This window comes from Phasianus colchicus, chromosome 9, assembly GCF_987193195.1.
Source record: "Phasianus colchicus chromosome 9, bPhaCol1.hap1.1, whole genome shotgun sequence".
In the NCBI taxonomy this organism is placed as follows: Eukaryota; Metazoa; Chordata; class Aves; order Galliformes; family Phasianidae; genus Phasianus; species Phasianus colchicus.
In genome coordinates, this window is record NC_143444.1 from 26,106,504 (window position 1) to 26,120,410 (window position 13,907).

The 13,907-nt window shown below is 40.2% G+C and overlaps 1 protein-coding gene across 3 annotated transcripts in view; it reads right to left on the bottom strand.

Annotated features, from left to right (window-relative positions):
• LOC116234502 (BEN domain-containing protein 5) overlaps positions 1-11,798 on the bottom strand; it is an 854,963-nt gene extending 843,165 nt beyond the window's left edge. For all 3 annotated transcript variants that reach the window (XM_090146639.1, XM_090146640.1, XM_090146638.1), the window contains exon 1: positions 11,609-11,798. In XM_090146639.1, coding sequence (XP_090002765.1) covers positions 11,609-11,699 — 91 coding nt within the window. In that variant the 5' untranslated portion in view covers positions 11,700-11,798. The remainder of the gene's footprint in view (positions 1-11,608) is intronic.
• Between the last annotated feature and the right edge of the window lie 2,109 nt (positions 11,799-13,907).

The following is a 13,907-nucleotide window of genomic DNA, read 5'->3' on the forward strand; positions in this document are numbered from 1 at the left end:
ACAGTCAGGAGCTTGGAATTCCAATTCCACTGGCTTCAAAAATGCGATGAAAAAGAAGAAAAAGCAGTTGTCAGTTTGGTCTTCACAACCACACATCCTGAAGAACGGACTGGGCATGACCCTCAGAATCTACACACGCTGCACAGTGTTGTCAATCTGAAATTTACCGAACTCACTCTATCTGTAATCAGAAGAGAAAAGGAAAAAATTACATTAAGACTACAAATCCCAAGATTTTGGAAAAATACCCTCCATGGTACCAACCATACTTGATGTCTCATGTTCAGGTACTGTGTGCCCACTTGCCTGCTTTACAGGTCAAGCAGAATAATGAGAATGTCATAATACCACATTCTCTCACAGCTTGGTCTAGTTCTAAAAAATAGTAACATCTTGTATTATTATTTAGAAACACAATTTGAAATGTAGCATCTTTACAGTAATTGTCACTTCAATTACTTTACTCCCACAGTTTGACCAACAGACTGCTTGTCAAGAGACTGTCTCACAGCACTAAGAAGATATTCATAACCAAGAATGCATACAAAATAAAAAACAAACACAATTTTTGCAGAGACTACCAGGTAAATTCTGAGTTTTGCAAAGGTTCTGAAACCGCTCAGGAAAAATAAACTGCCAGCTCATGTTAACAACTAGAAGAAGTGTATGGTAGATTGTGCAAATAAGAAGGAAGCATTGCCATTACTTGTTTTTCATTTTTGTATGTTTTTACTTCTACTGAATAGGCTTCTTTTTCTACAGAGGCTACCAGGCAACAGACCCTCTTAACCTTCTAAATGCAATTTCTTGGCTAATGCACCATTAACTTTTTCTTTTGGGTCAGAAGGCCAAGTACACCTAAATATCTCATGCTTCTTTCAATATATGTGTCCAAACAGAGGAGAGGAATGGCATCAAAGCTGAGAGTGGAAAAAGTCTGGTTCTTATATGCAAATACATCAAAGTACAATAATCAGTGAAGATGTTCACATGAAGCCTGTATGAAGGGCTTGGTAGTACTGCAAAGGACATTTTGCTTAAGTGCTCAGTTTGAGCAGACAGTAGGACGCCTAAAAGGAAGCAGAAACAGAAAAGTACATAAAGCTGCTTTGCCCATGACAAAGTTGTCAACTTACTGGCTGATTAAGCATGAAAAGATGATGAGAAATCTGTAATATTTAGTCCATTAAAAAAATGGATCCAGATAGAGATCCAGTTATCAGTCCAAGGTCATTTATACCTCCTTTCTAAAACCAAGTGAAGAAAACTGAAGACAACATCTGGCTCTGAACATTGATCCCTCATTTCCAGATCCTGGTATTACCTTATGAGTTTCTAGGAAAAGAGAATATGACTTTTTCTGTTTGTTTGTTTTATAGGTAATATTTCTTTCCAGTCTTGAACCTAAAAGTGTAACTTCATTATTTACTTCAAGAATATTTATTTATTATCTAAATATGGACAGTCACCAAAGATATATATTCTTGTCAGATGCAAATGGAAATTGAATTTTTTGTAACCCTTTAGTGAAACCAAAATTATCCAAGAAGGTATGAACAGTTTTCCTACATAAAAGAAGAAAAAAGATGCAAATTGTGTTTCAGATGCAGTAAGGCAGGAAAAAAAATAATATCCATTACTTTTTTTAGTGTACTTACAATTTCTAACCTCTCCATTAGAATACTCATCACCAGAAAGGAAAAAAATGGTGAAAAAATTAACAGTGCTAAATATGTTCACTGAAAAATATGTTTATTTAGAAACATTGAAAGAAACAGTGAATTTCATCTGATACACTGATCTATTCCTTAACAAGTATTTGGCATTTGATAATATCAAAAGTATCACAGGATGCTACAGTTGCTATAGTAGCAATACTTCTTTAAACAAAAAACAAACCAAATAAAAGCATAAAACATATAAATTGTAAGGAAAAGTGTGATGCATCACATACATCTCCCACTAGCAGAGAAAGGAGTAAATAATAGCCACAGAACTCAGCTAGTCCTCAGAACTACACCCAAAAAAAAAGGCAGTTGTTTGAGAAAGTCCATCCCATAAGAGATGACTCAGAGAATTAGGTCTACATATGAACAATGGGAGGTGATGAAATGCCAGTTGAAGACTACAGAGGAATTCAAGTTCTAGGTCAGCAAAAGATTAGGGAAGAGAGGGAACACTTCCTACCACGGAAGAGGAAATAAGGATTCAGTGACATGGGGGAAACTGAAGAGCTAAAGCCAATGCCCTGTGTCGTACTACAGATTTCTTTCTCAGGATCTCATGTACTTTTGAAATGTATAAGAAACTGGTTTCCCAGAGAAAAAGACTGCCCACTACCTGCAAAAAATACTGAGTCAAAATATGCATACAATTGCAGGGTTTGGAAATGCAGTCAGTAGAAAATGTCAGGTAAGGACAAAAGTTTGTTATACTATCCACAAAACTGGAGAAAGAAGTTGGAGAGTGAGCTTCTTAAAATGCTGTGAACATTTCCTATGTTTCATAATTCTGGGGAGGGGAACACACAAAAAAACAGTTTTTATGCACCTACTTTTGTAGTAACATGGAGAAGATGGAAGAAGTGGTAGAAAAGGAAGGGAACGATCTGCACATACATGGTTCCAATATCTGCCCAAGGTATAAAGCACTGAATAAGTGCAGGATCCCTAGCTTAAGCTGTCAGGTACACTATTCAGACACAAGTCTATACTGGATATTTTCAAAAGCCTTTCTTTGATAAAGTTTTTAAATGCAGAATGACTACCTACAAAATGCTTACTAAAAGATATTTCTGAGTAACCTCAATAGCACAAGCCAAAAGATGTTGATTCAGCTAGTTACAGTTGGGGCAGATCAAATTTAATTTTAAATGCAGAAGGTTTTCAAGAGGCAGACTTAATCCATACTTACACTGAATAAGCAGCAGCAGATCTGACCTACAGACTATGTAGTACAATCATCCTCTATTGCTTTCAGTATAAGAACACTACATCCTCTCAAGAATATTGGCTAGTTTATAAAAGAAATTTATCAACAGTATTTTTGCCATTTATGAAAATTACACCTTTCACATTTCTCTGCTGCTTCCAGACCCTTGTATTTGAAGAGATGTCCATACCATATTTTGATGGATGTTGGCTTATCTGCTGGGAGCCAGAAAAGGCCAAAGAAAGCCAGCTATAGATGGGATGCCAGCTATAGATCTAGATAAAAACTGGACTACGTGAATTAATTCAGGTTTGGCACAGAGGCAATGCAGCTTCTACCTTGGATCTGGCTTTTCTCTAATTCCCAAGTATTCCCCAAAAACCATCAGGTGTGGTACTACATCAACTCCATTCTTCAGAGGTATTTTGGGTTTTTTTGGTGCCTATTTTGTGGTTGCAGTAATTGCTGTGAATGGATCTGTCTAAAGAAAAAAAAATATTTGAATATCACCATGTCTAATTGTCAAGAGGCACGAATTCAGTTCCTGACTCAACTGCTGACATCTGTACACCGGCCACAGATCCTTGGCCATGGGAGACAGTCTCCCATAGTGGCTCCACCAAGCACAAAACCTTGTGGGGGAGCACATCAGCAGCTTTGCATAGCACCACCCTTCTCTTCAACACCCTGCATTTCGCAAATGATTGGAAAAGAGCTAGTTGCATAGTGCTGCAACTGCCAGGGTTAAGTGCAACAAGTGAAAATTGGGCCATTTCTCAGTTCAGGATGATCTCCATACTGTGCATTAGGCAACATAATTTTTGCATTTTTTTCTGGGTTGAAGTTCTACTTTTCCTTCACTCTCAAATGTGCACAATCTAAAGATATGGTTTTACCCTTGCCTCTTGTTTATATTTCGTTTAGCAGAAGGCATGTTTTCCATCAGTCAACAGTAGTCTTGTACACAGCAAGACAGATTTTGATTCCTTCACTACAAAGTTAAAATTTTCTTAATTAGAATACATCAAAAAATAATTTGGGGATTTTAGTACTACTTTTGGAATAACTTTTTTCCCCAAGGTTGTTGAAATTAATCAACTATTAATTACTGCCATAATTATAATTACTCATTGAAAGAATTCCTTAAAATTCTTAGATGAGAATAGTGTCTCTCCCTCTCCTTTCTGAAAAAGTCCCTTCCAAAAAGCAACAGTTTTCAAGCCATTGAGGATTTCTTCCACCCAGGCACTGCCCACACAAATAGCTGATATTATTCTTTACGTAATAAACACTACAACATAATCTAGAATTTCATATCAAATTAAATCATTAGATCATTAGGGTGTTTTATTTTACTCACAAATTGTAATCACTGTGGAGCAAAAGGTTTAAGTGTTGTTTAAGAATCCCTGTTTTCTAACATAAAAGTGTCAGCAAAGCAAATTTGATCCATTAAGTCCCTTGCATCAGCAATGTAGTAACAGGAACACTACTGAGCACACTACTAATACACCATATTCAGCAGCTTTTTAACTGTGCAAATGCTACATTGATACAATATTTACAGGAATGTGAAATGCATACAAATTATTTCAAATATTCAGAACACAAACCAAAATTCTACCTACTCGAAGATTTAGACAGAGAAAGCTCTATGATCAAATTAATAATTATTTGTACTCCTTAGAAATAAAATAACTGCCTGATATAATGTTATTCTGTGCAGTTGCAAAACATCAGCAGTACTACAGACTACAGGCACAGGTAAGCAGTCCACAGGCAAGTTTGTCACACAATCCTATTTTACATGGACAGGTTCCCTAAAGAAACCACACTGACTTTGGATTTGTACAGGTTATTTAAGGAATGTTTCATTCATCAAGTGTATGCTATCTCATGTGCAGATTATATGCATGAAAATATAACAGCCACTTGATAGGTGTTATCCTATTCTAAAGTTTACTGTAAAAGCAGAGTAGCTTTACTGCTTATTGCAAATGAAAACACATCAGCAGACCTGTAATGAATCCAGTTGGACTTCCTTTGGAATGGATTCCTGCTGTTCTGCTTTAGTGTTTCACAGGAACTGGTGTTCCTCTTGCTTTTGAAGAGATTGAAATTCAACACATTTTTCAAGGTGATTATGAAATAATACATAAAAGTGAAATCTTGCCAGTTCTCATTCACGACTGAGAGAGCCACTGCTTAGTAAATAGCTGTGTGAATTAGCAAGCAAATGAAATAAAGTCAGCTTATTTATGTAACAATAATATTTCAAGATTACTATTTTCTACCCACACACTCTTTTTAATGGTTGGTTTTTGTCACTACAAATCTATGAAGTTAGCCAGTTAACCATGCTGCAAGAACAGGGACAGGTATATTAGTAACCTCATGTACCACATTGTATCAATGTTTTCTCTAACCTTAATACATTACCAATACATACCTAAACTAAAATCAATCATGAAAGCACATTACTATACACATTCATATGTGAATATCTTTACTCGTCAAAGAGTTGTGCTAACAATTTTGACACACAAATCATAAAATTACTATTTAAAAATAAACCCCACCAAACGTATTTCAAACTGATGTTAAAAAGTATGGCACTCCAAAGTTCTTAAATGACAAACTTGCCCTCTGTGGCACTGTCAAAAAATAAAAAAATAAAAAAATGAGGAGTTACTGAGACAACATGACAAGGAAACTGGTATATGGGGCACGTAAATGTGCACCTATAGCCAATTCTCAGTTCCTTGTAATTTGGTTTACCTCTATCATAGATTAATTGCAGACACAGCTTGAGGCTGGAAAGACTTATTATCTCAGGTACAATGCAAACTAAACATAGCAATTCTGTGTCAAAGCCCTGCATGTCAACTACTTTTGGGGATTACTTGAGAAACCTGAGCTGGTTTCTATACAATCAGACAGTTCTGGAAAAGGGCAGTACAATTAACCCTCCAGAAACTAGAGTGAGGTAGCATGGTGCAAACAGCCAGGTGGGTCTGCTGGAGCCCATTTGCAACCTTCAGTGCCGCTGCTGAGCAGTGGCAGCACTGCTGGATCTGAATGATGCTAGCAGTAAATGTCTGTACCAAATTCTTCCCCATGTCTTGTAGCACCTGAGTCATCCAAGGTTTGGTGTTGTTCTGCTATAGTGGTATCCTAGCTCTTAAAAAAAGGAAATGTAAAGATGATACGGTCCTTTGACTCTGTTGCTCGTATTCCTAAGCAGGTGTTGCTGGAGGAGAGAAGAGCAGGAGGAAGGAAAAGGCTAGATAAGTTGCCCAGTTCTGTGATAGATAACAGCTATCATTATTAGGTGTCTTATTTGATAATCCTGCTTGTGAGGCAGATCAGTTTCCCAGTCCTGTTAGCGGCCCCACATGAAGATCAAGCCAGCAACCTTTTAGAACAGGAAGCTGAATGTAAAAGCTGTCTTCATGAACTTAAACTGGACTTGAAAAATATACTAATGCTGTGTAGGACACATAAATGCATTGATGTTGATGCGGTTTTGGTTGTTTTATTTGTTGGGAGTTTTTTTGTTTGGGTGGTTGGTTTTTTTGGCATCAGATTTCTGCGGATACGGTGACAGCAACACTAAAGAAACTTGCAGAAACTTGTTTTACAAATCTCGGTATAAAACCCATTTAAATTCACTATATGTCTCACTTTACTTTTTATAAATTCAAAAACCTCATCTCACAAGTGCTAATAATTAATAGGGTGCTTTGAACTTCTCTGAAAGAAAAACGTTGGGAGGCTTGAGGTAAGTAACTTTCAAAAGCTTTGATTATCTGTCAAAGAAAAAAAGTGTTTGAAATATGGCTAGGAAATGGTAAACCATTAAGAGGTGGCAACTGGAATACCCAACACATTGCTGTTTCTCTTTCTTTTTCTGAAATTATATCTTCTGGCTGTATAAAAGCTTCATTAATATTTCTCAGATTTCCTTATATGGCAAATTATGCAACAGAACATGATCAAAGCTAAAAGCACCAAAAAGATATTAGCAGCTCTTCTTCAGCAAATTCTTCCAGTGGGGATTGTTTCAACTACATAACTTAAAAAGTGGGAAATAAGGTGAGTATGAGTCTAGCAGTAATATACTGTAATGATTATTATATCATTTTTCTGTAGAAACTATTATTCATCTCTATAAATAAAAAGCAAAGTAGTTAATGGTCTTAGAGCGCTAAACATGTACTAATAAACTTTTCTGTAGTATCTCCCTGACTTCGACATGCCTTAAATCAAGTACCCGTGCTGTCAGTAACTTCTGGCAAACACGTTTGTTGAACAAAACGTATTTTTAATTTGTTTACAAATACATACTGCAGCATTTTATAAACATCTGCAAATAGCTTTTTACCATGTGGGAACATCTGCAAGTCTGGGCCCAATACCCTTATAAATTGCCTGATTTGAAATCTTTTCCTGCTGATAGGAGGATACAGGAGGCAGATGCACTTCCTTTCCCCAACACTGGGATTCAGCTATGCATGCAGACTAGTAAACTGCAAAGCTACATATTTGTGTAGATTAGGAAATAAGCTTTATTGTTTATATACATGTGAACATTGTGAACATTCAGAAAGAATTTAAGAAAGCCTAATTCAATTTAAGAAATTAAATTTGCCTAGGAGAGCAGAAATACCAGTGACATTTGGTGTTATTTTAAAGACCAAGACTACAAATACTGGTGTTAAAATAGTTAGGTAATTTACCCTATTTTAACTTTCTTCATGACAAAGCAAAAGAATGAGAGTTCAGTTTCCCATAAGGCTTATATTTAAAGAAAAGAAAAAAATTGACTATATAACTGGTTGTCTTACTGAATTCAGCTCTTTGTTTAACAACTAATGCCACCTAAAAGAAGGCAGGAAGTTCTTCACACTAGAACGCATTCATACCATACGTGATCAAATACTTTTCAAAGAATAATTATTCTTTGAATAATAAAAAGCTCTCCTTCAAAACAGCAACTCAGCACTATCACTTTAAAGTCAGATAAATACTTTCATTTGATCTTCATGTTCAATTTATGAGAAAGATAAAATGATTATGTAAATATTGATAGAAGTTGGTTTACAGGTTAAAAAATAAGCAAGTTCAGGCAGCCTGTACTCATTCAGACCTGTTCTTGAAACTTCCTTTGACAATTAATAAGGTCATACTTGAACTGTAAGAATGATGTTGATTTTTGAAGAAACTCAACTGAACTGGTCATCTTGCTGCATCCCATGTTTCTAAAGATGTGAGACATCAAGGGCCATTGAGCAGAACACCAAGAAGGCAAACCAAGAAGCACCTGGAAGTAACTCATTAGTCTTAATCCTTTTCATTCTCCTGCAGACTTTATCCCAAACTTGTGACATGGAGAACCTAAACACAGAAGCTGACAAACTTACGGCTTATTGCAGAAAGCTGATCTGAGAAGTTCAGAGGAACCAGACAAATAGAAAGAAAGAAAGAAAGAAAGAAAGAAAGAAAGAAAGAAAGAAAGAAAGAAAGAAAGAAAGAAAGAAAGAAAGAAAGAAAGAAAGAAAGAAAGAAAGAAAGAAAGAAAGAAGGAAAGAAAGAAGGAAAGAAGGAAGGAAGGAAGGAAGGAAGGAAGGAAGGAAGGAAGGAAGGAAGGAAGGAAGGAAGGAAGGAAGGAAGGAAGGAAGGAAGGAAGGAAGGAAGGAAGGAAGGAAGGAAGGAAGGAAGGAAGGAAGGAAGGAAGAAAAGGAGTTGATTTGCAGCACTGTAGCCAAACATCAGAATACGGGAACTATTTGAATGGATTAGAACAAATGTCTGCCTAGTCCAGAGTGCCCAGTAGCAGAACATGAACACTGCAGTAGACAGATATGAAGTAACCTGCCTTCTATATTAAATCTCAGTCTCGTTTGAAACACACAGATTGGCTTAAGCTATGATCTAAAAAATAATGCTAAGTATGACAGCGTAAGAAGGGTTATTGGCAGTCTTTGTTTTGTACTTCATAGAAAGTTGAGTGTCCTTATCCTCCTCCTCATGAGAAAAAAATGAAAAAGGCTTACAAATGTGCAAAATCTACTACAGAAACAAAAATGTTCTACGTGAAAAAAGAATTAAAATATTAAAAGATTTTATAAAGGAGCAATAACTACAATGATCAGTGCATGAACAATTAACATTTAATTTCCTATGACAAAAGAATAAGGAAATACAAATAAAACTGAAATACAAAATTCTTACATGATAAAAGGTATGTTTTCCATAATGTTTACCAAAAATTGATATACAGAACCTCTTGACACAGCATGATTTCAAAACTAAATTTAGGCAGGTTGAAAACATCTCAGATGTGTGTAAGCAAACAAGGAGAATAATAGCACTTCCATAACAAGTGATCTGTGTTGCTGTAAAGCATGGGTAAATTACCTTCAGTCTTCCCGTACTGCAGTTTCCTCATTTGAAAATTAGAAATAACAACAATATTTCAAGAAGGAAAGATAAGACAGCTATTATTTGTATCTCCTGACTCAGGATCAGAAACATTTGCAAAAAAATGTAACAGCAAGTGTAACAGAGTCACACTGGCTAAATGAACAATGTTATCCTTTGATAGCTTTGTTCTCCCTGCAAACCATAGAATCTCGGAATCATACAATCACCAAGGTTGGAAAAGACCTCAAAGATCGAAGAGTCCAACCACACAGAAACATTTAGATGTGTGTAAAATGCAGGTTCCAGAGCTAGACTCAGATCTCCTCAAGAATGTCCCAAATCTGACACAGCATGATGACGTCAGAAGTACGATGTGCCATGAACAAGAATATTCCATACCTGCAGTATATGACATCAGTGGCAGAAACCTACACTAGGTGTGGGGAGGTACAGACACTTCTTCCAGAGCCTACCTTCTATGTCCTCTCTAAATAAATAGGCCAAGACCACAAGTTTGTTTCATTCAGATTGCTCAAGCCCCATGCAAATATCAGGACTTTTTTCTATTTTTGTGACTTTTTGCATTTAAATTACTCAACTAGTAATCCAGACAGGAAGGGGCCTGCAAGTTAGAGTTACAAAACGGCCAGACGGGCATTGAAAAATTGAAATGAACATGTACCTGGAACACGCAACAAAACTCGATCTCAGCACAAGCTCATGGAACCAGTGCATTTATAAGAAAATGATGGATTACCCAGCTGAAATGGACATGATAGAGTAAAAAACAAAAACCAAATATTGTAAAGATACAGATTTAAAGAATATAGCAGGAAACACAATGTAAAAGTTACTTTATGCAGTAATCCAGAAATAGTGAGCAAGTTCTACCATTTTATATAGAAAGTTACTGGCAAGCACATAGGCAGAGGTGGATGAAGTTTGCAGAAAAGCTGACAAAGTCAAATGGCCATTGGAGATGTGTTCCATTCCATGGTGCAGTCAGAGTGGATCAGCTGTGTTTAGTACAGTGTTGTACAGCAGATGAAACAAATCACCTGCTCCACAGAAAGTTTAACGTATAAGAAACTTCTCAACGTGGTTTCAGGGGTTCATAAAGCATAGGCTTGAAACAGACTGCGAGTTCAAGAACCTTAGGCCAATCAATTCAGATACAGCCCTTGTGGTTTTGTTTTTCAGAGGACGAGAGCATTTCACATATTTTTCACTTTATTTCACCTTGAGTGGTCCAAAAATCCAAAGTCAGTTCTATGGATAATGCATCTTCCACACACGTGGAGCCACTTCTGGGGGATAAAAGCACATGCGCAGCAGCACAGCAGGCAACGAAAATGAGCTTTTGGTCCAGGAATCTAGGAAATTCATGTGTATGATGTTGTGGGGTATTAAATACTCAGCAAAGCTGTCACCACCTTTGTTTCATCCTCACAGCGTTGATAAATTTTCATAAGCTAGTTTGGGAGCTTTTGTGAGGTGGAAAAGACCTTTGCTGTGTTCTGTTAGAGAGCGCTGTACCTAGACAATCCATAGCACACATGAAGAAGCCCAGAACTTGAGCTTCACCTACAAACTTTTTTCACACACACAGCCAGAGCTATCGCCAGCGGGGTCGGAACGGGACAACCCCACTTCAGCCCTCGGCTGACAGCGCAGCAGGTGCCATAAGCGAAGCACTCCGTACAGAGCCAGGGACAGGACAGGCAGCGCCTGCAGGTCAGCCCAGAGCCGGCAGCACTGTGGTGCGGCTTCAGTTCCAACCCTCCGCCTTCACGTATCATTTACTTCCCGTTCTAGGTAAAGCAGGGAAAGGTTTCTCGTGTGAGGCACTCCCTCCCGCCAGTCTTCGCTCTCCTCCTCACCACAGCGCTCCGTCCCCGCGCGCGGCGCTGATCGCCCCACGGAGCCCCGCAGCCGCAGCGGTCCCCGCGCGGGTCCTGAGCCAGCCCTTCCTCTTTCCCTGCCCCACGGCCACCTCGCCCCCGGAAGACGTCCCTCCGGGAGCGGGATTTGCCCCTCCTCGCAGCTCCCCGTGCAAGGAGCTCAGTCCCTGCTCCGGGCCCCTTCTGCACCTCAGAGCTTCCCTCCCTTTCCCCGGCGAGAAGAGCTCCGTCCCCCTCGCTCCGAGCGAGGCGGGCTTTCTCCTCCCTGCTGGAAGCCCCTCGCCTTCATCCCCTGGAGGTGGGGTCTCTTCCCCTCTCCCCCCGCCCAGGCGCCTGCGGCTGGCACTGACCCGTCTCTGCCGTCCTGCTCCTCTCCGCCATATTTGTTGTCATCCCCTCAGCCCCCCCCCACGGCGCGAGACGCTGCCTGGGCGTCGCCATGGCAACGCACGTCACCGCCAGGGGAGCCCCGCGCTCCCCCTCAGACCGCGCGCAGCCGCCGTGGCGCGGCGGGAACGGAAGGGAGGGGAGGCGAGGGGTGTGAAGGGACGTCGCGCTGACGGAGCCCCCCGCCCTGGAAAAGCCACCCCGGGGCGCGGCCACCCCGAGAGCGGGCTGCGGTCGCTGGGCTGCGGTCGCTGGGCTGCCGCTGTCTCCCAGCTGGCGAATGTGGCGGCCGTGCGTGAGGGGCCGGGCCGCGGGCAGAGCTGTGCCACCATCCCGCCCTACCGCAAGGCCGCACGGCGCTCTGATTAGCACTTACGGCCACTTTTTTCCCCCGTTTTTTAGGGCAGCCCAGTGGGGGGCTTCATTATGAGTGCTGTGTTGCCCGTCTGTCTCTCGCCCTAGCAGGTGAGTGCGAGCATATGGCAAACACGGTCAGGCTTCCTGGGGACGGGAGGCTCCTACGTGTGCTGCGGGCCCGCTGGGTGACACCCAGCGTGTGGCAAACACAGCAGTGAGTTGTGTGGTGCGGAGGGGATAATGGCGTGTGTGTTTCCCCAGAGGCACGGGGTGCTGGGTCTGACCGTGCGTGCCTCACTAATGCAAGCCTGAGCAAAACCTTCATCACGCGTCCTTGGTGCGGGCTCCAAGCCCAGGTGAGGGACAGGCAGTGTCACAAGTGCGGGCACGGATCCTTCAGTCGCTTGTATTTGCATCCATGGACAGACACGGGGGATAAACACACTCCAAACTGAGTGGCTAACTGAAATGGGAAGTGTGCGTGCAATGCTAAGCAATGGAAATGGGCAGGACTGTTCATAAACATTTATGTGTTTGCTTACTTACAGCTAATAAATTAATGTTACCACAGAGACCGGTGATCTGTTAGTGAAACACTCCAAGCCTGAAAATCAAGGCAAATGAAACTGTACCTTTCTCCATCTCTCTGTCTTCCTATCTGCTATGTGCATTTTCTGCTCCAGTGCAACACCTGATAACAAGACTCACATGGTTCTACACAGCTAGATTTCTCTGTAGGATCTGTTACCCACTCTTGTGTTTTTCCCTCGCTTTTGCAGCCTTGTCAATTATTCCTTCAGTTCATACTGTTCTGGTTATTTTTCTCTTCATTCTCAATATATTTCTATACCACAGCCACAAGTTTTCAAACACAGCCACATTCCTGTTCCAGTGACTGAAATACATGTCTAAAATAGTGCACCAACGGGGCTTTTTGATGGGGTTAGATGTCCTGTTGGAACATGGATATTGTTCTTTGCTTTGTGCCAGCACTTAAAAGCCATCAAGGGACATCTAGATTCAAGCTCTGGAAAAAATAATGTCTATACTTCTTCAGCCTTCATAAACTACATGTGGTAACTAGGATACTGCAAAGGCTGGTTTGTCTCACTGCTGACAATGAACTATGGTGAGCACCGCACCCCATGCTCTCCATTCACACCATTTCCCTGGACTAGGAAATCTCCCAGGCCTTGTTTGTTGCTCGGCAAATGATCCTGGGAGACCTCACTTCAGATTATGCTGCATGTATTCTCTTCTGTCCATTCAGGCCTCATTGATGACTGCTTATATCAAGTGTTCTGCATATTCATTTGGAAATGTTATTAGCACTAATTCAAGTTTTTAATGTACTTTACATTCTCCCCTGGAAACTCTCTCCACGCATTACTGTACCTCCTGCCTGTCTGTCACATAAACTACAGATTTAACCTGACTGCTTTTCCTTTTTATTTTTCTAGCCTGTTATCAACTCTGGCTTTTTCTCTGCAAAGTTGACCATACCAGTATCAGCAGCTAGGGCAACTTTTTTGTTTCTGCTCATCTTTTATCCTGTCTGTATAACTTCTTTTATTTAAGGTTCCCTGGTAGCCATGTCCCAGTCCTTCTTAAAATACTTTCTCATAACATTCAGCTCTTCATTCTTTTATCTAAACTTTCCTTTTTTATCTAGGTCTTACATAGTTCTGTCCAAGTCTGCAGCTCTTGTCTGGTTTCTTATGTCCCCAAGTCCCCTATCCCCTTTGTTCTACTTGCTATTCCAGCTTTAGTGTCCCCTCATCCATATTTCATTCCTATCTATTAATAGTCAGATAGCATTTTTCATCTGTAAATTTCTAAGAATTAAGTGCCTGTGGAGAAGCCTTCCAAATCAGTTCTTGGTATGACCTTCTCTTTATTCACACT